This window comes from Botryllus schlosseri, chromosome 15 (assembly GCF_051294905.1).
Source record: "Botryllus schlosseri isolate E-star chromosome 15, Bs_hap1, whole genome shotgun sequence".
NCBI classification, from domain to species: domain Eukaryota; kingdom Metazoa; phylum Chordata; class Ascidiacea; order Stolidobranchia; family Styelidae; genus Botryllus; species Botryllus schlosseri.
This window is the reverse complement of record NC_137250.1, coordinates 1,308,883-1,334,095: the sequence shown is the minus strand read 5'-3', so window position 1 is coordinate 1,334,095 and position 25,213 is coordinate 1,308,883. Positions and strand designations below refer to the sequence as shown.

Below are 25,213 nucleotides of genomic sequence, written 5' to 3'. Positions count from 1 at the left end.
GACTCGACCTGACTCGAGTCAAAACCATAAAAGTGATATTGACTTGTGACTCGTAACATTGTGACTTGGTTACAACCCTACCAATACCAACGTTTGGAGTGGGGGACGAATTTCTGTTTTGGTCCTGATTGTACCTACAACCCACGCTAACATGGTGTATAAGCGAATGGCTATGGCGACAGGTATAAATGTCGAGTGAAGAATCGTGAAATACCGATAGGCGCCCGTTTCAAGTAGAGTCATGTGTGAATAAGGTAAAGTGAACTTAAAATTCTACCTTCCACTTAATACAGGTGCCGTTACGAGAAACGGCAAAGAACGGCTCGTTTATGATATATATCAACAGCTGTTGATTTTAGCCATCGTAATGTTTTATTTGACGAGTACAAAATTTCAAATCTTTGTCCGGTGTAGCCTATACGTACAATACATACGTATACTACATAGATAGGCCTACTGCTCGCCTAGCAGCAACGGTCAAACTGCGTTTAACTAAGCATAACCAAGCATTAATACATAAGTTGCTATTAGAAACTAGGCAGAGGTAGTGGCGTCTGGAGCGTATTGATAACCTGATATACGTCATGGCTTACACTTTTCTAACAATCACACAACAATGTACATCGAATATATATTTACTACGTATGGATACTTCTTACGCAAAGACGAGCAAAGCTAATACTTCTGACGTAATAAAGAGCAGTGGCGCTTGAAAATCAACCGTTTGCGCTATCAATAACCTGGTAGAATATCTCTTCCTTGTTCACGAATGTTCGGTTATGTCATATGCATTGTACAAATAAAAAGTAATCGTTCTTTCACAAATAAATCGATTAGATATGTGAAGTAGTCGATTACGATTACGATTACTTTGGATTTTTTTCGAATGTAATCGATTGCGATTACGATTACTTGAAAATGCTGTAATCGTCGTAATCGATTACGATTACTAATCGCGATTACCCCATGTCTGGTTGAATCCCCTTGACGTTCACTCACCGGTCAGTGACCGTCCGGTAAATCATTCCCGGGCCAGTGGAGGGAGAAAGGTGGAACGAATTAATCTGGCACTGGCAAGACATACCTGGGCAGTGCGCTCCTGCCTCAGCTACCCCTACCATCACCAGGATCTAGCTACACGCACCAACTTACACGATTGGTTTTTCGTTTCCGAAACTTATATTAGCATAAAAATATCAACATAAAAAAAAAACAGAAAACAGCAGAAAGCTAACTGTAACACCACACAGTCATTGACAATATCATTAATCAATCAAAATAAAGAAAGTTGGTCGATGAGAGTGAAAACGAGGCAAGACCCGCTGCACACTACACATATGCACACTTGCAGACAACAATTCCTCTCGCTGGTAACATCTTCAACTTCATACAGGTAGACGAGTCGGATTGATGATGAACGCCTTTACCAAGTATCTTTGCCATCTCGAGTGCAACGTTGAGACAAGATATTCAGTTTCTTTGCATTTTCTTTCTGAAATATTTACCGAGAAATTAATTCCAGCAAACATGAAATAATCCTTCAAAATGCTAGCATATTCGGAATACCTTGATGCAAACATTACAGATTACTTGATAAGACATGATGTGCATATGGCAAAGACCATGAATATAACAGAATTTGTGACTTTGTTAGAACTGTGGATAGAAATCACTCAATACAAAGCATTCAAGACACGAAAAGTGTCACAACTAGAAGCGAATGAGTTGTAATAAACTACTTGCCGGTCTTTCTACTGCAGCGGGAGAACCCTAGGGAAGGGTCTCATTGCAAATACTCGAACAGCAAACGGCTGTATGCCAGGGAATAGCTGCCAACTACTTTACTTGGCTAGCATTAAAATAACAACGACAATTATAGTCACACCATATTGTCCAAATCTGATTCGCAAACGGAATTGGATTAGAATTAAAATAAGGGCACAGAAACATTTCCAAAGTTAGATTAGAATTAGATCAGCCGCATTTCGCTCCAATTAATCTGTAATTGGACAACTGGAATCATCTAGTTCTAGTCGGTCAAGTCTGCCTCAAGAGACTATTCCATTATGCTACTTGACTAGCAGGTGCGTATCCCGGCGGTTCGAAGGTTCAGCCCCCCTCCCACCATTATTTCAAGTGTTGTCAATGGTGGCAATCGACTGTGCACAACGGCAGGTGCAGCAAGCAGGCAGAGACTCGACACTTTGATTGTGGCCTTATTGCTGATGGGATGTTCAAGCCTGTGGTGACGTCGTGTGCAAATTTATCAATGACCAGATTTCACATTCAAATGAATAACAGTATCAGTGGGAGATCTCGTGCCGCTGCGCAGTCGATTCTCACGAATTGGCAGCACGCAACACTTGAAATGGGGGGGGGGGTTCGTTTCTACCCCCCTAATAAGGACAAAATTTGAGCAAAATGGCGGTACCGGTAATCTAGTCCTCACCTAATTAAGGGGAAGTGTTTATGCTCTTATTATAATTCTAATCCAATTTCCTCTGAGAATAAAAGTTGGGAAAATTGTGTAGTTATAATTCTAATGCTAATCAACTGGAGTAGTATTCCGCATTGGCCGCATTGACAAAATAGATACACCAAGAACCAGTGCAACATAGCAGGGTTCCACACTACCCATAATCTCAGCCCACCAATGAATATTACAGCAAGCCCCTAAATTAGAGATTGTGTTGAACAATTTAGAGACGGCTTGACATATTCACATGTTCAACTTACGATGATTTGGTATAGACTCAGTTTACACAGAGCTCTTTTCTTTTCCTTTCTGGCTTTCGGAGAGTATTCGCTCCAAACTCAATCAGTTGCAACTCTTCGGTACAATTTTCCTTGTGAATGCGACAACAACGGGAGTCATTGGTTTTGCCTGGAAAGATATGATAAGTTTTCACATTACGACAATGTCATAAAACCCATGTGGAAAGGCTTAGGGCCTACTGTATCAGAAAAAACCAAGCGTATTGTAGTGCAGCAAGCACTTGCAAAATTATTACTGAGACAAACAGAGAGATGATGAACACTGAACGATCACAAGATACCCTATTCCATGTGTAGTATTACATAAGACAATTCTTTATTATATACCATTCATTTACTCAGGCGCGTAGCCTGGGGGGTCAGGGGTCGAACGCAAAACCAATGTGTGCACAATGTAACGCGACGTCATAACACCCCGTAATTCGCCGCCTCTGGCTGTACTGTACAGTACAACATACATCATTCAATAGAACACCGGCATCTCAATTCGCATGAAACGACGACACATGTTTTCTAGATGTTCGGCCACAATAATTTTTTCAAATGTGCGAATAGAATTAGAACTACCAAATTTTAAAAAATCAGCAACTATAGAACTACTCAAGAAACCGTTAGTTGGTTGACTTCAACTAACTTAATGGGTAGTTTGTACAGACTGAATTATGGTGATATACTTTATGAATAAACTACTTTTCACACTAAAATTAACGACCACGAAAACGAAATAAACCAACACACAGGTAAAACACGGGTAAATATATGAGTATGGTTACGCAATATAACCATTATCCTCTATGCGTATGTATCAGACAATCAATATTGCATCTACCTTGGTCTGTCGATTTTCGTTTTTACATGTGCATGGCGCAACACAGATGCAATGTCGTAGCCCTTTTCCGGAACAGTTGTATGAATATTGCAACAAGCACCTAAATAGAAAGATAGTATTAAACAATACATAGAGACAACAAACTAGTTCAACCTACAATATATGATCATGTATAAACTCAGTGCACAGCTCTCTTCCCAGTTCAGCCCTTCAATGAGAATTCGCACCAAACTTTATCGGTTGAAACTCTATAGGCTAGAGCATTCTTCTTACATAGTCATTCATGGTGGACTCCCTGAGGGGATTCATTGCTGATACCTGAAAAATAATTAAAAGTTGACACATCTTCATGAATGTGCCATAAAACTCTATAGGCTATAACGACGTTTACCTACATCAGAATACCAAGGATATTTTTTTATGAAAAGCAAGTTATAAGAAATTATTACTAGGACGATCAAGGAAACGATAAATAGCAAACGCCCACAAGATATTTATTCTACTTATATCACACAAGACAGAAGTCTGAATTATATCCTAATCATTTTCCATACCTCTCGAACGAAGCTTTCCAGTTCTACAACACCCTCAAATGGTTGCGGAATGATACCGTATCTTCAATAAGCATTACTCCAGTTCTGGTCCGTGGTTTTCATTGGATATTTGGGGCTGGTTGGCAGACTGTATAGTTTCTGCATCAGCAACTTTTCGTTCCTCTTACAATCGTTTTTCATGTCTTTTATTGCGATATACAGCGAGTGGTGATGGATCCGATATTCAACCAGGAACAGCAATCTTGGCCGAAATGCTCCCGCCATTATCCACTCTTGCTTTAGCTAGAGATCATTTTCTCTTCACCCAATCTACTTGATATATTTTACGTGAATTTCTCTTGTAGATATAACTGTAATAGGGCTGGGTAGAATTGAATATCAGTACTTTAATAATACAATTCCGAATCCAAGCATTAATATCTGCAATATTAGCGAGCACGATTATGAGTGGGTATGTTCAACTCGATCAAATCCTGTCAAAATGCTACCATCATATTCATATCCATTGCCAGTTCTAAACCACAGAACAGTAGCTCTTACCTCATATTGATCGAGAAATCAATTTTGATAGCAATAATAGGACGTACTATATATAACAGTATGAAATGAACTCTAAACATCACCGAACATGCGTCATTGCTATAATATAAGGATTCAATAACCAACCAAGCGCATTCTCGCTGTGGGCATAAGCCACTTCTGACTAGATAGATAGATAATTATATTTGTGTGTAGCGCTTTACGCTATATACACAGTACGACTATAACACTAACCGTATCATTGACTCACTACGCTAACTAGAGCCAGTAGTTATAAGCAACCAACGAGGTAAGTGGCGCAAAGCAGATTCCCTAATGCTTCTCTCGCCGCTGACAGCAAGTTCGAACTTGCCAGACGAAAATTTGAGTCACGTGACTGTGTGCACTGAGCCAATGCGCATGTAGGGAAAAACGCTAATAATCTCATCCACGAAGGCCACAACGAGACGATCGTTAACAATGTTCAGTGATGTTCAACGCAGGAACTTCGGTAAAACACCTTATATGACGGTACAGTACGGTATAGTTTATTACATGCTCGAAATAAAAGTTCGAAAGAAAATATACCATCAACTCCTCAATACCAGCATATAATTCCGATCAAGCCTAATATATAATCCCGATCAAGTCATAAACGAAATACAGATTCATTGTGCGCAGACGCCATTTCTGCCGACCGATTGAGCCCATTTTAGCGAAAAACGCTATAAACGTATCTGACGACGTGAAGCACGCGAAAAGTTCGTCACATATCTTTCGGAATTGCGAATGTTCACCGCAGGAACAAACAGTAACGCGACAGCTGAAAAGGCATAGAAATCGTAACGCCTAAAAGCTTGAAATGAAGGCCCGACAGGGAATATATTGACCATTCAATGCCAACATGCATAATGCGGTTATACGCCACGTCGCTGAAGAATCAAGTCAAGTGACGATTTTCTTTCAAACTATATTCTTGAAATATTTTGAAAGGATGAAATATGTGCACTTATCAGCACAGGAACTTGAGATGTTGGCTTTTTAGCTGAAACAACGTGGAAATATCCGCACACTGTCAGAATGTAATATCCATCGGACATTTGACTTGGAATTTCAGTGGACTCTCCTAAATGTTGGTCCGGAGGTATGTTCTTGGATATCCGAGAAGGACAGTTCCAAATCTGGATAGCCTAGTATATGCCCCCGCATGTCCAAGCGGACACTCAGACACTCGGACACGGCTCGGACCCGACTCGGATAGCCCACGACAATTGGGTGTTTGCTGGGATTACGTAGCTTTTATGAGACCACAAAGAAGGATAAAGGTATTTTCTCAGCAGTGCCTATTTGCACTTTGTGAAAATGCTGTAGGCGACATCGACTTCAAAGATACGTCATTTTCACCAATGCCTCTAGCCTTTTACTACATGTTTCGTATGTTGAAATACCACCAACACTATTAACTGATATCGTGTGTTCGCCGATTTTCACCTATCTTAGGCAACAAATGGTTGGAGTGGATTTTACAAAACGTACAAAATCTTAAAATACAGCTTCACGAAACTAGAAACCCACTACGCCCCTAACGTACCATAAGTATTGGGACACTTGACTTACTATTCATCCGTTGAAAAGCTGTCACAGCACAAATTGGTATTTGAATGTGACGCTCATCTCAATTACATCCCACTCTATGGTGGAAATCTGACAAAGACACTCAGTGGTGGCTTTTGGGGTGCGCGAGGTGGGCGGTCGCCCGGGGCTCCCCTGGTCGAAGGGCCCCCTATTTGGATTATGCGCTTTTTCAGGGATAATAACGAATAAACATGGAAACCCGTGTACCAAGCAAGAATATGATTCCGTACAGATGTCTCAATCATCATCAAATCTCTGCATTTGTTCGAAAAGTCCCGTATCCCGATAATCATCACGTCTCTGCACGCGGTAGAATTACTCAGTTTTGATGTAGTCTATCCTTGCACACATGCAATAATAGACATGGCCGAATTCAGCACATGGGCAAACCTTGCCGTGGTGAAAGATAGATAATAATAACAGATGTGAAAGGGGGTCTTGGGGGGGAGCCCCCCAGAAGTTACTGTTAGATACTTATAGGGCCCCCCGGTAAGTCTCGCCCAGCCCCCCCCCCCGTTCGTAGGGCCACCACTGAAGACACTCATCTGCCTTCCACCCATTGATATACATTGTATGGGGGTTTCTGGTGAACGCACTTTTGGCCAAAACAGTGCTTTTTCACACCCTAAATGTGGTACATGACAATTTAACTTACTTTGAAATTCGGGCATCCCTTTCGGAGGGTGTCGATCCAATATTTTACCGGACTTATTACGGAATGAACAGGATTTCTTCATTTGTGTGTTGTAATTCTAGCCAATCATAATTATCAATCAGTGTTGTTCTTACTCTGTATATAATCAATTGCTAGTTTAGTACTTTTGCTTACTGCACGGATGAGACGGTTGTAATGGGTGCATGATTTTTGGAAAGCATTGTTACAAATCCTACATTCATATATGCATGCTATCCGACGTACCTAAGTGCTGACGTCCCATCTGCACTTATTCTAGTTTCTCAAGTATAATTTGGATCACCATTTTGTGCTTGATTTACACCGCGGTATAATTCTGAGGTAGGTTCCGCATTCGTGAAAGTTTATTTTCTAACAGTGCACACAGTGAAAATAGTATCGAAACTGCCAGTTGAGTTGATAAATTACCCATTACAGAGGGGAAAACGTACAATAATTTATCTTTCATTATACTTGACTTGAATTATGACATTAAACAGTCGACTTATTTACGAGTATACTGGACACATTGTTCTCATTCCCAATAATGAAGTCAATATGTGATCATGTCAGGGTTCTATGTCAAGAATGTCAGTAGTATGGATACTCACCAAATTTACTCTACCCGCTTCTTCAGCCTCATGCCACGTTTCTTCGTCGATTGTGACTTTGTTAAACTTCTCCATCGTGTGGACGATCTATAAGATTGTTATTCACGCGCTAAACGCCCAATTTCAGGGATCACCAGCTTACACCCCACCACTGTGTTTATAATGTATACGTAGATACTGAGAATAAATTCAGTTTTGCACCGGTGAACAATATCGCAGATCAATGTCATCAATGTCCTGTTCACGAAAAAGCCAAATTACCTCTTTCCCTTTTTCATCTTTATCGCTGACGAATAGCCATCTCGGTGATTCTGGGACCAGCAACACGATAATTGCGAACGGGGATGACAAAATGAACGATCCAATCTGTAAAATAACTATTGATTAGCGGTTCGATCTGAGGATTACAATTGCCAACAAGAAAAAAACTTCCAGTTTAGGAATACGAGAAGCTCGGCCAACAGCCGTTACTCTCTCGGGTGTCAGAATGCTTCCTACATTTGAGAAATATGCCCATTGCCCACTTTACTTCTACCACAGCCCATGTTAGAAAGAACTACTGGTAACAGTATCTATGCTCCTAAGCATCCGGGTGTAGCATGAGTTTACAACTTGTTATATTGAAAAAGGATCACAGCAGTTTTCCCGTTCCATTTCCTTGAATCTTTTTCCTGGCCGATAAATATTTCATTTTTTTTCGAATGAGTAGATGAAATATAAACATAAGTACTGATTAAATATGCTACTAGCGTTACTAAACTTGAAAACTGCTTTCATGACTAGATTCATTGTAGTATAGTTTAGTAACCCGGGGACTGCGTGTCGCCCTAATCAAGAGTTAACGGCACAATAAGAAACATATAAAAAGCGTTTCAAATGAGAACGAATTGGGCAAAGTATGACGTAACAATATAATAATGCAGAAGGAAAGTTAGGTGACGTCAATTGCAACGATTAGTGTGCGATTGTCATAACTAAGTTCACCAGCAGCACCGCGATTCTTTGACGATGGAGATGCGATACGAAAATGAAAATCAAATAATCATAAGATTATAGTGGAACAGGCTGGCCGTCCCTGCTCTAAGTGATTATACCGTATGCTTCCCGTTAGAAGTAGGATAGGATAGTGATTGTGATTGAACGCATTCTTTGAACGTGTTCAAAATAAAGTAGGCATATCAGCATCCAAATCCCAACAGAATGAAGACAAAATGTAGCTGCCGCTGTATATAAGTTTACGTGTCACATTCATATATATATATATCGGCTGTTCAGTGTTCACAAACCTGCATTTGATGCCAGTTGCGATAATTCCTTGCAATCGGTGTCCACAGCATGTACCCAATAGCAAACCCTGATTGATAGCCGATACCAACGAAAGTCCTCCAATTGTTCCCGACGATTTCCATAACTTCTCAAAACAAACAACGTGATATAGGGGTTTTTAAAGAATACATTGCCTTTCGTACCGTGAGAAAAGATTCCAATATTACAGCCAATGGCAAAGACGGCAGTCACGAAACGGAAAAAGATGAACAGGCCAGCAGAGTTTGAAAACGCTGTTCCCAGCATTCCCAAAAGCATCCCAATGCCTGTAATGGCAATGGTAATCTTTCTCCCGATTCTAAAACAGAGGCTTGTCAGGGCTACACCTTCAGCGGCTAACACACAACTATACCTGTCCGTTATATTTCCGAATGCCAACGATCCGACAAGAAATCCCAACATGTACATAGAGCTGGCAACGGTATTCAAGATTCGTCGATCACAAACTAGTTCAAACTGAAAAAATGCACAAATCAAATGAGAGTGATCGGTCAACAGTACATAGTTATGCAAATTATTTCATATTGCAATATGTATTATAGGAATCAAAAACAAAGTCAGTGATGATTTCCAACCCCCCTATCCTCTGATTAAATTTGTTCTGCTCTCAGGTCGCGATATATAATATATGGTGATTTAAAATACTCTTGTAGATCATGTTAGAAAGACCTTTAGAAATCAAGAACGAATAATAAACTCATACAGCAACAAAAATATTGAGCGAAGTCAGGCAGGCTATACATTCGGTTCGGGTAGGTCATACTTGCCATCTTGCCAACAAATGTAACCGAATTATGTTATGTAGGCCTAAATGCCGAATCCCCCACCTTACATGTTAACTAGCTCATCGTTTGACTGTGGCACGTCCCTACGAACATTATGTCTGCATCAGGTCATCTGCTGAAGGCATGTTGTGCTACAAATATTTGCATGTTATAAATACCTCCGTCACCGTAGTCTCCAAGAAGAGCGAATCATCAAAATAAAAACTTTCGCAAGGAACTTTTTCTGCTTCCTTGTCGACGCACGAGTAATCTCTGGCTAGCTCGCACTCAGTAACGTTATATCCGTACCTAAAATATGTAAACACAATATGTACGCTATTTGAATAATGCGTAAAAGCAAAAAATCTGCTTCGCGGAAAGTAGCAGTGGGAGGGATCGAAATAACACATTCTGGAAATGAATGCTATACCCATTTGGAGATTACGTAGACTTCATATCATACAAGGTTGTTCTATTGTTGACTTCGCATTGATTAATTGCGAATTATCTTGTGTTGTCAAGTCAAATTAAAGACTTTAATCTTTATAATCGGCATTATGTAATTTACTTTTAACAGTTGATTGCAATATCCTATGACCATATCGTAGCTAGAAACATCACATTCGATGAAGTGGTCATAGCAGTGGCACTCTAAAGTCAGTTAGTCATCGGTTACGTAACCCTGACATATATAACACTATACAACTGTAAAGATAGGAGGGTGTCAAAACGACTTGTCGCAGTCTTCTAATCAGACACCCAACTGGGCCTAGATTGTGGATTTTAACGTTAGGGCATTCGTAACCTTTTGAATGAGGGGACAGATTTATGTAGAAAAAAATATATAAAGTTGCTAAAAATATTTATAATCTGGTTCCTCCAAAGATTGCAGAAAATATATCCATGTTCCTAATTTACAAAAATGATGGGAGCCACTGTGTTGGAGCACCGTCAGAAAAATCACGAGTAATCCGTGCTAAATTTACTACGAGAGAGAGAGGGCACGATTTCTAATCTAAAAGGAGTCAGATATAGTTTGACGTCTCGATGTAAAATTCTGGACCTATTTTGGTGGCTTCCAGGACGGTTAGGCGAATAAAATATATATCTTAGTAATCAACACTTCCGTGGCATTCGAATCATAACGGTCTCTTCAATGTTCGCGCTCGGCATGGTAGTCCGAATATGATTAGAATGGCGTGACCTAAGCGCAGTGTGCCGTTCAATTTGGCTGTGTATATTCTACAGCCTACACCATTGTTGGACACCAAGACTGTTGTCGTTTATGCTGAAATTGTTACACGTAACGCAACAGACATCTGCTTTGAGTATACTTTTTTATCGGTGCAGATTTGGGTTTGTTTGTTGTAACGAGTTGTCTACAAACAGTTTAAGAACCCCGGAAATAAAATAAGCCAAACTTTATTACTTACAAGATACAAAGCAATTTCTGACCCATCATAAGCGGGCAGCATACAGGTGTGATTAAATTGATATAGATTTGACGATCTGAGAATGTTAGCGGGGAAGATGGTAGCTGGCACTCTCGAAAAACTAGGAATCAAATTAATTATTTTATAAATGCCATTTAACCCGAAAGCTGTTTGAACACTAACATTTTGAGAATGTGCGGCACAACCCCGCCCTGACCATACCATTGCATTATGTAGCAGCGACTGAAGGTCACTCACGGTAAACATGGCTGGTCGCTGGGAATTTGGAGTACTGTTATAATAAGCCACCATTGTATCAAAAATATTTCGAAATTGTCTTGAATATGATATAACAAATATCCCGACACCAACACAAGAACAATGGAATATTCCATGGGTCATGTGTCATGTCATTTAATTACCAATATAATACGCCATGAATACTAATATTCATTCCCGTAGTTTGATAAGGACTATGATGAGGTAGGCTTCGGGATATATATAAAAACATATAAAGGCCACAACTATAAAACAAAATGACTAAGAGCATGTAAATAACAGACATGCACCAATAAATGAAAACCAGTATAAGATCAGACAAGAGGACAAGCGAATGTGGCGTATCTCGGAAGGCGAAGTCTATATGCCAAGTCGTAGCTATGTAATATCGAGCACTGAGTAGAGTGTTTATTCAGTAGAAACAACTTTTATTTCGACTTGAACATGGAAAAATTGGACATGCCCGACACCTCTTGCATAGCCGTTGCAACTGTTTCGCACTTGAGGCCCGGCCTTCCTGACAGAGTGACTCGTATTCTTGTAAGTATAAACAATAACAATCTGTTTCGTCACCTCTCGCATCCATCTATCGCCTCGTTGTCCTCATTTAGAGGAGTCGTCAGATTCATTTTCTCGACATGGCTCAAGTTAGTCGAATATTCATCACGATCAAAGGGCATTTCGCATCTGAAGACAATTCGAAATGAGCGATTAAGTAATATCATATTGTTATATCCATTCCATATATCACAGCTCATAATGTCGAAATCGGCAAACTATCATCACATAATTCGGAGACTTTCATTTTATTACTGATCAAGACTTATCGCCGCACTCCATCTAAAGCAGTAGTCCCCAAACTTTTTTGAGCTGCCGCCCCCTAGACAACGAATGAATTACCAGCCCCCACCCCGCCCCCCACGATCCCCCGCCACATCTAAATGCTGACGCGAAAGTTTTCTGCGTATATTACAATTACAATAAACATATGAAGCTGATATGATGTATATGTCATCAACCTCATCGTTATACTGGGTTTGATATTTGACAGCAGTGGTTCTTAACTCTGTCTCCAGCGCCCCTCGGGGGGCGATTTGGATTTGTGGGGTGCGGAAACGCTCAGGGGCGAAATGGGTGGCAATTGGCTCAGGTGGGCGTTTTGGGAGCGCTGAAGAAAATGGCCTCAGAGAGATGGTGTAGTAAGGACATATCATTATATAGTAGAAAAATAGTTCTGTACATACCAGGGGTGGGCAAACCTTTTAGCTCGAGGGCCGCATTCAAGATCCTAATCTATTCGCGGGCAGCACTACATAAAATTGGGATACTAAGCCAAAATTCGTTGTTATTTTACTATATAGTGACTGACGACATGAAGATAATATTTATGTATTTGTATATTTAAAACAACCCAAAAATTGATTTGATGATAACGTACACGCCCTCGTTGTTAAAATTAGGGACGAAAGTCGGTCGTTTCTATTCTTGCAGCTGTATGTAAATTTGAGTGGGTCTGAGGGCATCGATCTTTTCATAGATTTGCTGATTGTCTTTCGGTTTAACTCCAGAATGCACGATGCTGACAGCATCATAACCATGTTCTTTAAATACGATTCTACAATATATTAATATTATAAATATATATACTTCTACCAGGGATATATAGAGTTCTATATATCCCTGCTTCTACACTTACGAAGAACGAATCTATCTTAAACACTCTCGAATCGGTTTTTTCTAGAATAGTACTAAAAGTAATAAACTTGCTCGTGTTGCCAATCTAAAATAACACTCGTGGTCTGAATTAGGTCATTTCGCTTCACTTTTTGTGATGTTTAGCAACTGAAACCTTTCAAAATGCATAGGCCTTGGGGTCGGGCTATCGCGCCGTCAATGAAATAAAAAAAATAGTATGACGAGAAAAATAACTTATTATGTTGAAATATATATGAAGAAAAGGTTCAATCAAGTGCCCGCAATAATTTGATATTTAGTACGCATTTTATCAATATTTTTACATTTCTTGAGGCTTCCTCGAGCCGCACAAAACTCTGTTGCGGGCCGCATGCGGCCCGCGGGCCGTAGTTTGCCCACCCTTGGTATATATCCTAGTTCTCATTGTAAAATAAAATTCGACAAAATCTGTCAAATCAAAAGGTTTTTCGTTGCGCTGATCTCGAAATATCCACCAACGATATTTCCATGAATGCAGTGGTTTCTTTAAAAAATATAAAATGAATTTGGCGTACCTTTGGATTGCCAATTCCTTATTAAAACACTCACGTCACGCTAGCTATTCCTAGTCGATTCGACGCCTTCCAGTCTTTTCATTGTAATGCAGTTTTGTGGTGTTGTGAAAAGATGAAATATTAATAAGCTGATACTTATACGGCTAGCTGAGGTTATTTTCCAGAAATTATTTTGAACTCGGTGTTGTATCCTGCAGCGCACTGCATGTCGATATCGAAAAGGCACTGCACTGTAAAACTTTTAAGAGTGATACCCTTTGTGCATTAAAGACGTTTTGAAGCTTTTTGCCCAAAATATTCAACTAAATTTACTTGTAATTGAGAGCTACAAAATTAAATCCTTCTTACTTCTTACTTCTTTCTTCTTAATCGTATCATAATGGATGATACTGCTTAGTGTTGTTACCCCCAGTCATGTTAAATTTAGGAGCTTGGTGCAGTAGGCCTGCTAAATTTAATGTGAGCAAATCTCTACCACATTTTCAGTTGATTTAGTAGTCTCAAAAAGCAATAAAACAAAACCCAATGCAATTAATGTCCCCGTATTGCCAATCGCAGAGGAGAATTATGGTTCTGTACAGCGATCTCTAACCAAATACTTTGAGCCCGTAGGCCGTACCCGATAGTTGAACAACCTGGATTTGATCCCGAAATTAGCACATACTATTATACCATTTATAAGTCGAGTAGTCTAATAGTGATGTCCGAACCCGATACCTGAACTGACCTGACTATCCAGTAACGAACTTCTGATTGGAATATATCCTGAAATCGAATTACCACATATCCATGTGCAGTTTTTCGAGATGATTGCTGTATGTTTCTACGTCAAAATCAAGCCCAGCAAGCTAGAGAATTGGAAAAGTTCTCGTTTTAGTAATTCTCTATGATCTATCACGGGCTTATTACTGAATCCAGACTGTCCCATTTTCACCTTGATCAGATTTCGTCATTATACAAAATTGATATATTCGACTCATAAAACTTGATCAATAGCCTATGTCCATCAATTATAAGACATATTGTGAGACAGGGTCGCATCAGTGTGAAAATTTCACGACCGTTTGAAACAGAGAATATTATTGCGGAAGGCAGTTTTCCTTAAAGCCATCGCCAACTAACTGTGCAGAAATATCAGTGATCATATACATCGTAGTTCTCAGTCATCACAGAATATACCACGATTTCTGGTGATTCTGCCGACTGCCGAATCAGTCTATTAATGGGCAGGATATATATTGTTAAGTAACGATGGAATTTTTCGGTACAGCCGCTTGAATAGACCGACGCCTGGATCGACCATAAATTACCTTGACATAACCGATTTTGCAGTTTCTACGGCATAATTTGCTGTTTTATTCATCAATCGTTTAAACACTACGCACCAGTTGCCATCTAAACCTTCACCGCCACCATTTGCTCTCAGCGCCCTCGCTACCGCGCCCCCCAATCGCCCATCATCGAATTATTGCGGAGCAGTGAACCCAAAATTTTCAGAATATAGCTAACGCATGTGACGTTTTTTGTTTCATTTTGGTATTGGGATTAGTGCAGGCTCAAGTCATTTTTTGCATAGTAGACCAGTGGTTCTGAACCGTCGGTCCATGGCAGGTATTCAGTCGTTTAGAAGCAGAGGTGGTCAAAGTAGTCTAGAAAGCTACTCAAGTAGAAGTATAAGTGGCGACGAAAAAATATACTCAAGTACGAGCAACCTAAAACTACTTGAAGTAGAAGTAGAATTGACTGACTTTAAATCTACTCAAGTAAGTAAGTAGTTGTGGAAACGATCGTAATTCGTTCGCATGGACTGTCAATAGCTGCAAATTGAGATATGAGGAAGGTGTAGAGAGCTTGATTCATATTAATGTATCCCAGTAGGTGTCAATTTATGACAGAATAGGCAGTGGTCCACATCATGCGATGTAAATGATAGTATTGATATGGAAATGCGATACTAATTCTTTGTTTACTCGAACACCCGTTTTAGAGAATATGATAGTATGGCGCCCTCCCCAATATTATAAGGCCCCTAGTTCATACGAAGAGCAATACGCAGAAGTGGTGTCGGATACGGCTTTAACACTTTGCACGATTAGTATACATTAACTAAAAATATGGCAAATCGTACAAATGCCATATAGTGCATTGCCATATTTCCGGAAAATATAATGCGTTACTACGCTTGCTTTTATATTAAATCATGTATGTTTTCCAGACAAAAAAAAATGAAACTATAATTACAACTCAACGTATAATACTCGAAATGGAAAGAAAAATACAAATACTACTTGTAAAAAGCGGAAAATATAGGCTATTTCATGTCTTTTGTCCAGAAAGTTTCAACGGTGGTCTGCTACAACAGGTCCAACTTTGAAAAAAAGTCAAAGTCCACTTTTCCAGATTAGGACACGTAAAGGGCCGCTAGGTATAATAGGTTATTGCTAGATTGCAAAACGATAGTTTCCAACATTATGGCAGGCCATACTTACTGTGATGACATATTTGGTACATGCGACAATACGGTGTGAACGGAACCACGCAACCCGGCATCTAAATTATATTCAGCGATACTTTTGTTAAAAACATATCTGTCACTATATATATACTGTGCGCCAAGCGCAACGAAAATTCTGGGTATTACATGACTTTTTGGAAAATTAAAAGTTGGTAATACGTGAAAACAGCCCCGAAATTCCTTAGACTATCTTTCTTATTGGGGGATTAAACTACTTCTACTTGACTAACTGAAAATAGCGAAAAGTAAGTAAGTACTTCAGAAAATATTACGAAGTAGAAGTAGCGAAAAAAAGATCTACTTGAGTAAGCACCCGCAGTAGAGGAAACTACTTGACTACTTCGAAAAAGTAGAAGTACTTCGTTACTGACCACCTCTGGTTAGAAGTTTATATCCCAATTCCACAATACAAAAAGTTTAACGATTGTCCATTAATTATATAAATGAAATATCAAATTTTAAGGTGATTTAGAACGCAATTTTCAACATGGTGTCGTAATGGAGAGTTCATAGTCTGCTATGGCCTTACGTCGTGATGTCGCAAATTTTGAGCAAAATGTTTAAAAGTAGCTTACAAATCGTTTCGGACAGCATTACTGTAATTTTTGTTTCCTGGCTGTATAACAGAAGTCATCCGAAACAGCAGAGTTGCATCAAATTCAGGGTATTTACAACAACTTCACTAACTTACCGTTGCAAACACTTCAATATAACCACGTACGAATATCTAACATTGAAAGGCAACATTAAGGAGTGTCCAATACATTACATCAGGTTTGCATATATTTGTCGTGATTTAATTTAGGGTTAATTCTGATTTTTCGTAGTTCATCGTTCCGCGAGATATATTTCGATGTTTTACCGGTGCGAAAGGCTGAAAAAATTGAGAACCACTGACGTAGATGACATTATAGCGATAATTATAAATGAAACTGATATTCAATTATTGTAAATATGTCTCTGTGATTTGCCTAAATATCGTCTCATTTATACTTACCTGTATTCTGGACTGTAAGAGATGAAGACTGGTGCTATTGAATTCATTCCGGACGGAACTTGAAAATAGATCAATGAACAGAAAACGACTATTTGGTATGTCCCGAAGTAGCCCAACTTTGCCAACAGTACATCGAAGTCAATCATTTTGCAAGCCTTTAAACGAGGTAGAGGGCTCCAAAGTAATCTGCTTTTCACCTCACGTCGACTGCATTAACATTAGACATGGATCATAGGATTAAAAATATTAGTATATTTTACTCGGGGAAAAACTAGATATTCGTGTAATTCGTGTATAGCAGGGGCGGGCAACTTCTCCAGTCGGCGGGCCGGATATATGAAAATTAAGTACTTGGCGGGCCGGATTGCTGAATCGATACATTATTCGCCCATTTGTCTACATATACATGGAATAAATCGTATTTAATGAATTTATTTTAACGACAGCAATGTCACTGCAAAGCCATTTCTCGCCGATAATGACGAGGATATAATGTGGATTTGAGAACAGTATTGTCATACCGCCATGTCTGCTTCTCTCTGATCATGGTGTCCTATATGGTATGAACACAAGCAAATTTCGCTGCTTAGTGAAATTGGTCTACGTCACACTTTCCATTTGATCAAAGGCAATTTGACGGTAGTTCTTGACCAACTTTCTGAGCAATAAATTTGATAAAACTTATATCAATCATAAGCTACCGCGGTGCTGGTTGCCAAAATATGAATTGTATTCTGCTCGTGGTCCTGGAACCACCCCTAAATCAGCCTCGAATGTTGCATTTTAACGGAGTTTGGTATTGTGACGCAGCCATGCCATGCCGTCTGAGCAGCTCAGGAGCAAGCGCGCACGAGAGTAAGAGCGTGAATGCTCAATGCTCAATCAGGGGCAAATACACTTGCGATTTACTCTGCTCCTCACTTGCTCCCAGACGGCATTGTTGCGTCACAATACCAAACTCCGTTACAATGCAACATCCGAAGCTAATTTAGGGGAGTTCCAGGACCACGATTAGAATAGAATTTATATTTTCTCAATCAGTACAGCGGTAGCTTTCGATTGATAGGCCTACCCGTTTTATCAAATTGAATGCTCGGCAAGCCGGTCAAAAATTACCGTCAAATTGCCTTTGACCAAAGGGAAAGTGTGATGTAGACCAATTTCACCAAACCGTGAGATTTGCTTGTGTACACACCATATAGGACACTATGCGTCGTTGTTTATCTGTGTGGCCTATTTTATCTCGATATTGAATTTATGCGGACCGCGGCATCTACGAAATTTGAAAAGTGGCCCGCAACTCGTTTTGAGTTGGCGACCCCTGGCATAAGCGGTGTCTTACAAAAGCCTAGGAGTGTGCCGTGGTATAATTGTAGTCTACAAACACAATGATTACTGCAAACGATATTAGGGTTGAGTACATCGTAAATGCCGATAATGCAAGTCTTCTCGCTTCGGCGAACTTACGCGCAAGCTCCACTCGCACACTGCGCAAGTGTGCATAAATGTAGAAAATAACATAGTCACTAAAATCTGACGTAGTAAGCAAGTAGCGGGGAATCTCGGCAGACTGTAGCCGCGGGCCACATTATCATATATGACTGAAAACTGTCCGTGAGCCGGACAAAATCCCTTTGCGGGCCGGATCCGGCCCGCGGGCCGTATGTTGCCCGCCCCTGGTGTATAGTGATATTCGTGTACGACTGTATTACATTCATTCAACTGCCTTAAAATATATCGTTAATTCTGATTAGAAAGATGACGCACTGGCGATCGTTTTCTTTACGTTTTTACTGTCCGAGAATGGTATTTGGTATTCTAAATATATGGCAGGCATAGCCCACAAAATGGCTACATGGCATTACACGAATGTCCTGGTTACTTATCATGAAATTACCGGGTTAATGCAAAGCAAACGTAATATCATACTGATCCGTGGATAGCACAGTCGGTAGAGTCAATAGCAGTGATCCAAACGTCACTCGCCCGAACACATATTGAAGGACTCCTTTCCACCGGAACCATATCTTGGTTTCTTAATCGACTTGTGTCAAAAGGGAATAATCTGGACAGTGGCCACCACAATTGCGCAGATTTTTATGCCAGATAGCAATGAAGCCTTGTATCGAGTATTATTGACATGCCTTTTCTGCAAAATGTTGGGACAGATATATGGTGTCAATGTCCAGAATCCAGACTTTGTCAGGAAATGCGAACTCAAAAGTTCGAATTCGTAGTAGCTATGTTAAAACGGACTAACAACTGCAATATTCGAGCAAGCGTTTATCTTGATTATTTTCATTATTGTGAATAAATATGTTGCAAAACATCACTTGTGATATTTAGGTATAATGTGCAGGCTGAAAATGCAGTGTCGCGCGTAAACAGGGCAAAGGACTCAGTTGACATGCTTGTCCAACAGCCAAAGTGGGTCGCAGATAGGGATGAAAGCTATGACTCGAATCAAAAACCGAGTAATGATTCGGATGATTCGAGTTGAGTATAGTCAAATACACTTTTTTCGGGTCCCGTAATTAAACGAACATTTCGCAAAGAATTACATTATCGATGAGAAATATTGTTTCTATCATATTTTCAACTGCTGTAGAAGACCTCAAAACACTGTGGCGAGATAGCGCAGTGGTATAATCCGCGGCTGCAACACCAATGGGTGCGGGTTCGAGTCCGACCGAGGTCGACTTCAGAATTCCGATACCTAAGTGTTGGAGGTTTACCTAGGCTCCTCCTCGCCACCTCATCCGCGTAAGCGGTGTCTTACAAAAAGCCTAGAGGTGGGCCGTGCTATAAGTCGGCAGTTACGGGAAATAATGAACAATATCGGCCTGGTGTAAATGACCATAGTAGTCGATAAACACCATGAATACCACAAAACAAACAAACAAATCTCAAAACACGGAGAATGAAGCTACGCACGTCAGTGGTAATGATATTTCTGTGAAATGGCGAGCAATACCCAGAATTGTCACAAACCGCAATGAAATAGGTATGGTCGAAAACAACCAAAATTATATTTAATGTGGTGGCATAAAAGATATATAGTTTGACATTCAACATTATTCATACTCGTATGATGTAATGCAGATTGCCCCTTGAATAATTATTATCATCTTTACATAGCGTAGTGATATAATTCACAGCTGCAACACCAATGGGTTGTGGGTTCGAGTCCGACCGAGGTCGACTCCAGAATTCCCTCTTAAGAGTTGGAGGTTTATCTAGGCTCCTCCTCGCCACCTCATTCGTGTAAGCGGTGTATTATAAAAGCCTAGAAGTGGGTCGTGCTTCAAGTGGGCAGCTACGGAATAAAATTGAAGAAAATTGACCAGGTGTAAATGACCATATAGTAGTTGACTCCAATTCGATGGCCGCACGCTATTTATAGTTGACTTAAACAGCTTCTTTGAGGTACAGAACTTCAATATACAATTGAATAGTATATTCATATTAAAATGAACCCGAATATTTTCGGCTGACACTCGTCAGGGGTAATCGTCAGCAACTAGTAGAGAATTCGAAAGAACAGCGTATATCAACAATCGTAACACAAAATATGACGTCACCAGCACGAAATGTCGAATACGAGAGCGTTCAATGTACTATTTTTAGATGATACACGAACTCTTTTTGTTGACACAGCCTTGGCTGGTGTATTTTGATAAAAGTCGACTCCAAGGCGCACAAATGAAAGTGTGAGCGACCCTTTCCGAGTATGCGAAATCTGTCGTCTCGATAATTTTTCGCACAGGCGGGATTATCCAACAAGTGTTTGCCGATTGCAGAATTTATGGCCTTTGATTGGTCCGCATCAATCTTGAGCGGGTGAGTTAAGGGTGAGCTTTTCATCGAGCGTGTTCTAATGAATCTAGGGACATGCTGATTTATGCGTTCCTGCAAGCGCTTTGACGTTCTTCCCACGTAGCCACAATCACAGTGGCACTTAAATTCGTAAACTACATTGCTTTGCTGAAGTGCGGGTAGCACGTCTTTACGTGTTGCGGGGAGCAGTTGCGTTGTCGTGAAAATCACGTTGGTCTTCACTGTGTCGTAACACTTATTGACCGCTGAAATCAATTGCTTTTCAAAACGGGTGGAAATAGGCCCTATCCAAGGTAGATGGATGTAAACATCTTTGGTTGTTCGTTCGGTAGGCTCTGTTGACTTTTCTGCATTGAAATGCGTTACTTTCCTCTCTATGCCACGGTTGATGACATGTTCAGGGTAACCGTTATCAAGTAAGATTTTCCGGATATTGTCAAGTTCTGAGTTCAGTTTATTACCCGAACATATCATCAACGCTCTATGCACGAGGGTGCCTATGAGGTTGATTTTTCTGCGGCTAGGACTAAATGAGTTCCAACGAAGGTATTGGCCAGTGAATGTCGGTTTCCGGAAGATTGATGTTTCAAATTTATTGGTATCATGTTTTTCGACTAAAACGTTGACTTATTCACACATGATTCCAACACGGGTGTATGCTTATCTTTAGCAGACAAGATAGAGTCATTAATTTATAGTGGTAACAAATTCAACTATTAAATGTCATCACGGATCTACCAGTGACAGGCGAAAAAATATGATCTCACGATGATGATTAGCAAAATTTGGGAAAAATGCTGCATTCCAATAAGGTAACCTAAATATATCATTTGACTATAAATCTTGTGTTTTGATTTACGGCGACCGTTTTGCTTATTGCGTGGAACCAAATTTTACAATCATTGCAAAAATCAGAGTTAACACCGTTAAGTGTAATACATATTGACGGTGGAACCTGCTAAGAATCAATGGAAATTAACTCGAGGTTCGTTTACAAGCCCTTGTCGTATAGGGATAGTTAGTCACATTGCTAGTATAGTTATCGCCAAATCATTACTTCGATGCATTTTTCACTATATCAACAGAAAAAAAACATTGCTAATTGACGTATTGATCAGTATCCCGCTATAGTGCACTATTATCGAGATAATTTCGACGTTAGCTATTGGTGATGAAAATAATGTGGAGTTTGAAAATGAAGTCAACCCGACAGACTTACATGACATTCAGTTGCAAAATTTGGAGAACTTTTTTGATCAAATCTACTTAATGCGCTCGTTTAGTTCATGTAAATAGAGACGGACGTCAGTAGCGTCAGTATCCTCACCCTACACAAACACTAGGCTCTGTAGTCGAAATATAACGTTGAGATGTTATAAATGCTTAGTCACATCAACAGGTAGTAAACAAACGGAATGTAATATCACGGCACTTTTATTTAAATAAGCGCAATATGCCACTATGATGTATAATCAATAAGTAGAAATTCGAACGATATATAATTAATGAATGATTCTTATCGCGATAACTGTTAGCGCAAATCTAACACGGACCACATGCTTTCAGTCCATGTCTTACGGACAATAGGCCCATACTGGATCATGAAATATGCCAGAGATGTCCAATCTTTTTAGGAATGCGTACAATTTCCATTTACACGGATGTATGGCGTACACCCTCAAATATGTCAACCGAAAGTGAATTTGCGACTGTGTGTAAAGTGTATTTTTGGCTTTGTAATCCATAACATAATAAGGTCTAACTGCAATTAGCCAGAAGTTCCGAGAATGCTCTCTTCGTATTGAAGTTTTATAAAAACAACCTTCGCTAATAACCCACCTATAATGGATATGTTAATGGCCTGGCTAAAGTGACCCTGGTTTGGCTCAATGCAGAATCACTTTGTCAGAAAACCCGCTTCACGCTGATCAGCACCATAAACTATACTCTGATTATAATTATATAATATACAAGGTACAGTGTACGCAAGCAAGGCAATGAAGAATAATTTAGCGATCATCAAGTAGCCTTCATCATACGCCAATGACACAGGTTCTGCAGTACTGATCCGAGATTCACTACAGCTACTGTAGTTTAAGCTGGTAACGTTGCACAGTATTGTAAATGCTATTTTACTACGCTACACATCAATGTATAGTGTAAGCGTGATGGTTTAAGCCTAAACGATGCATTTCGTAAAGTCGAACCTTTTTCACGCTTGGCGTTGACACACAAACTTTAAAATCGTTATTGCAGCAAATTCTCACAGTGAATTTGTTCCTCTACGTCTGGGCTTAGGCGTACCCCAGTTTAATAATCCATGTAATAGGCCTAGGCATGCATCTCACTTCAAGCATGAAACCATGAATTTGGCGGCAGAAGTCTCACCAAACTATTCCCTGCATTCAATACCACTATATATACTCCAATATTACAAATGATGATTACACAAAGGTCATCGCATCTATCGAGCGTCGTAGACACTCCGTTTACTCAACTAATTCACTGAATTGCAGGGTTGTTTGTTTTCTGCAAACATACCATTCTATGAACCTTGGTTTTACTCATCAGCATTGGGTATTATTATAGGCTTGAAGAAAACTCATCTCCGTAAAAAGGTTATACAACCACTGAGTTTCTACTCAGCAAATAAGCCTAATGCGTCTGTTCGAGGAGGGACATTGCATGCACGAAGAAGGGGTGGTCCTGGCCAGACATTCAGCATCCAATAAACAATTCGGTACTTTTAATATTTCAACAAGGTGCATCATACGCATGAGAACTGATGTACAGATCTATGGCGCAATAAGATTACCGAGCAGAAATCTTCCTTAAGTTCTCGACAGCACTTGAGGAACTGCTCCCCGCTGCTTTGGCGTCATATGATCATGATTTCAAACACCTTCCAGTCCAGGTGGAGACGAACCGTATGACGACACAATAATATACCTCATGTGACAGCCAACAGTTCATTGTGACGGAAAATAATTGGCACTTTTTGATGTTTGTGCTGTGGCTCTTTTAAAACTAAGATTTTTAATGTGCTGCTCGCGCATGGTATATGGCATATGGTAAATATCCGAGGTAGTCAGTAACGATGAGATTCTATCTTGACGAAGTACTCAAGTTTTTTTTCCTACGTGTGCGACTTACGTACTTACGTATTTAGAAAACTTCTACTTCTACTAACGATTTCTGTAAATGAAAATACGTAGTATTTCCACGCTGGCTTTCTGAAGTATGAAAGTAGATCAAGTATATGTTTGCATAACTTTTATCAGTGCAATATAAAAGCAACTGTGCGAAGTAGTCACCATATCAAGATGACCGAATGTATTTGCTAAAGCGGTAATGACGAAGTTCCATCATGTCTTTTCTGGAGTAGTCACTTTCGATACAATGCCAAACGGTATGTGATCCCTTGGCCAAATCGAATGGTAATCCATTCTTTAATAGAGTACTTCCTCTGCCACCTCTGGCTGATGATCATATAATAGTAATAAAATTTTGTAATTATTCCATTGCTCACTTGGTTATAAAAGTCTTTCCCAACGTTAAAGTGTTAGTGAATACGTTGTCAAATAAATAATACATTTTCCATCGTTGGTTGGTCGTTATGATATTCATAGTCTTTCGACTGCAGCCTTCGTTATTATTATGCCTGACACATCGTGGCAAGGCAAAAGCTTGTAAGATCAACCAGACATGCGTGCCACGATGAACCACACGTTCCGTAAACTTTTCGGGGCTTGCCTTCAATATTATGCGGTGCAATTGCCGTCTTACTTCATTATAAAACCATGCAGCGATACAATTTATCTTCCAAGATCGAATACACCATACCATACAGCCATGAAATTCGTCACAATGGACACTGTGTTACCAACCATGGATCTTACTTCTGTCCTATTTAAACCGGATCATATTAATCTGTAGTATTATTCTAGGATAGTGAATGGGCAATTTAATACGATTATTTAGAATACGGGTGATCAACCCACCCGTGTCTCATGAAAAGATTTTTAGCAGCCCGTGGGGTAATTTTTGACATTCGTTTTATTATAAAAAACTGATTGGCTGACGTAAGTTAAAGTGAAGTTACAAGGTCAATCAAACTTTGACTAGCGTGACCGCGAAAGTTGGGATGTTGATGACTTATAGAGCAACAGTTTCTACTCAATAGCCTATAGCAGACCTATGGGCAAAGTGCGACCCGC

The 25,213-nt window shown here is 39.8% G+C and overlaps 1 protein-coding gene and 1 long non-coding RNA gene across 2 annotated transcripts in view; both read right to left on the bottom strand.

Annotated features, from left to right (window-relative positions):
• LOC145457005 (organic cation transporter protein-like) overlaps positions 1-17,631 on the bottom strand; it is a 44,452-nt gene extending 26,821 nt beyond the window's left edge. The window contains exons 1-8 of the mRNA XM_080335158.1: positions 17,160-17,631; positions 11,972-12,085; positions 9,866-9,995; positions 9,275-9,378; positions 9,066-9,220; positions 8,883-9,007; positions 7,858-7,962; positions 7,597-7,683 (exon numbers count right to left, since the gene is read on the bottom strand). Of these exons, the coding sequence (XP_080191284.1) occupies positions 7,597-7,683; positions 7,858-7,962; positions 8,883-9,007; positions 9,066-9,220; positions 9,275-9,378; positions 9,866-9,995; positions 11,972-12,085; positions 17,160-17,305 (966 nt within the window). The 5' untranslated portion in view covers positions 17,306-17,631. The remainder of the gene's footprint in view (positions 1-7,596; positions 7,684-7,857; positions 7,963-8,882; positions 9,008-9,065; positions 9,221-9,274; positions 9,379-9,865; positions 9,996-11,971; positions 12,086-17,159) is intronic.
• On the bottom strand, positions 1,161-4,658 carry LOC145457026 (uncharacterized). Its single transcript, XR_013920762.1, has 5 exons — positions 4,159-4,658; positions 3,762-3,922; positions 3,605-3,704; positions 2,737-2,884; positions 1,161-1,492 (listed from the first exon to the last, which is right to left on the bottom strand). It is a non-coding gene; the product is annotated as an uncharacterized LOC145457026 (long non-coding RNA).
• Positions 17,632-25,213: the final 7,582 nt, after the last annotated feature.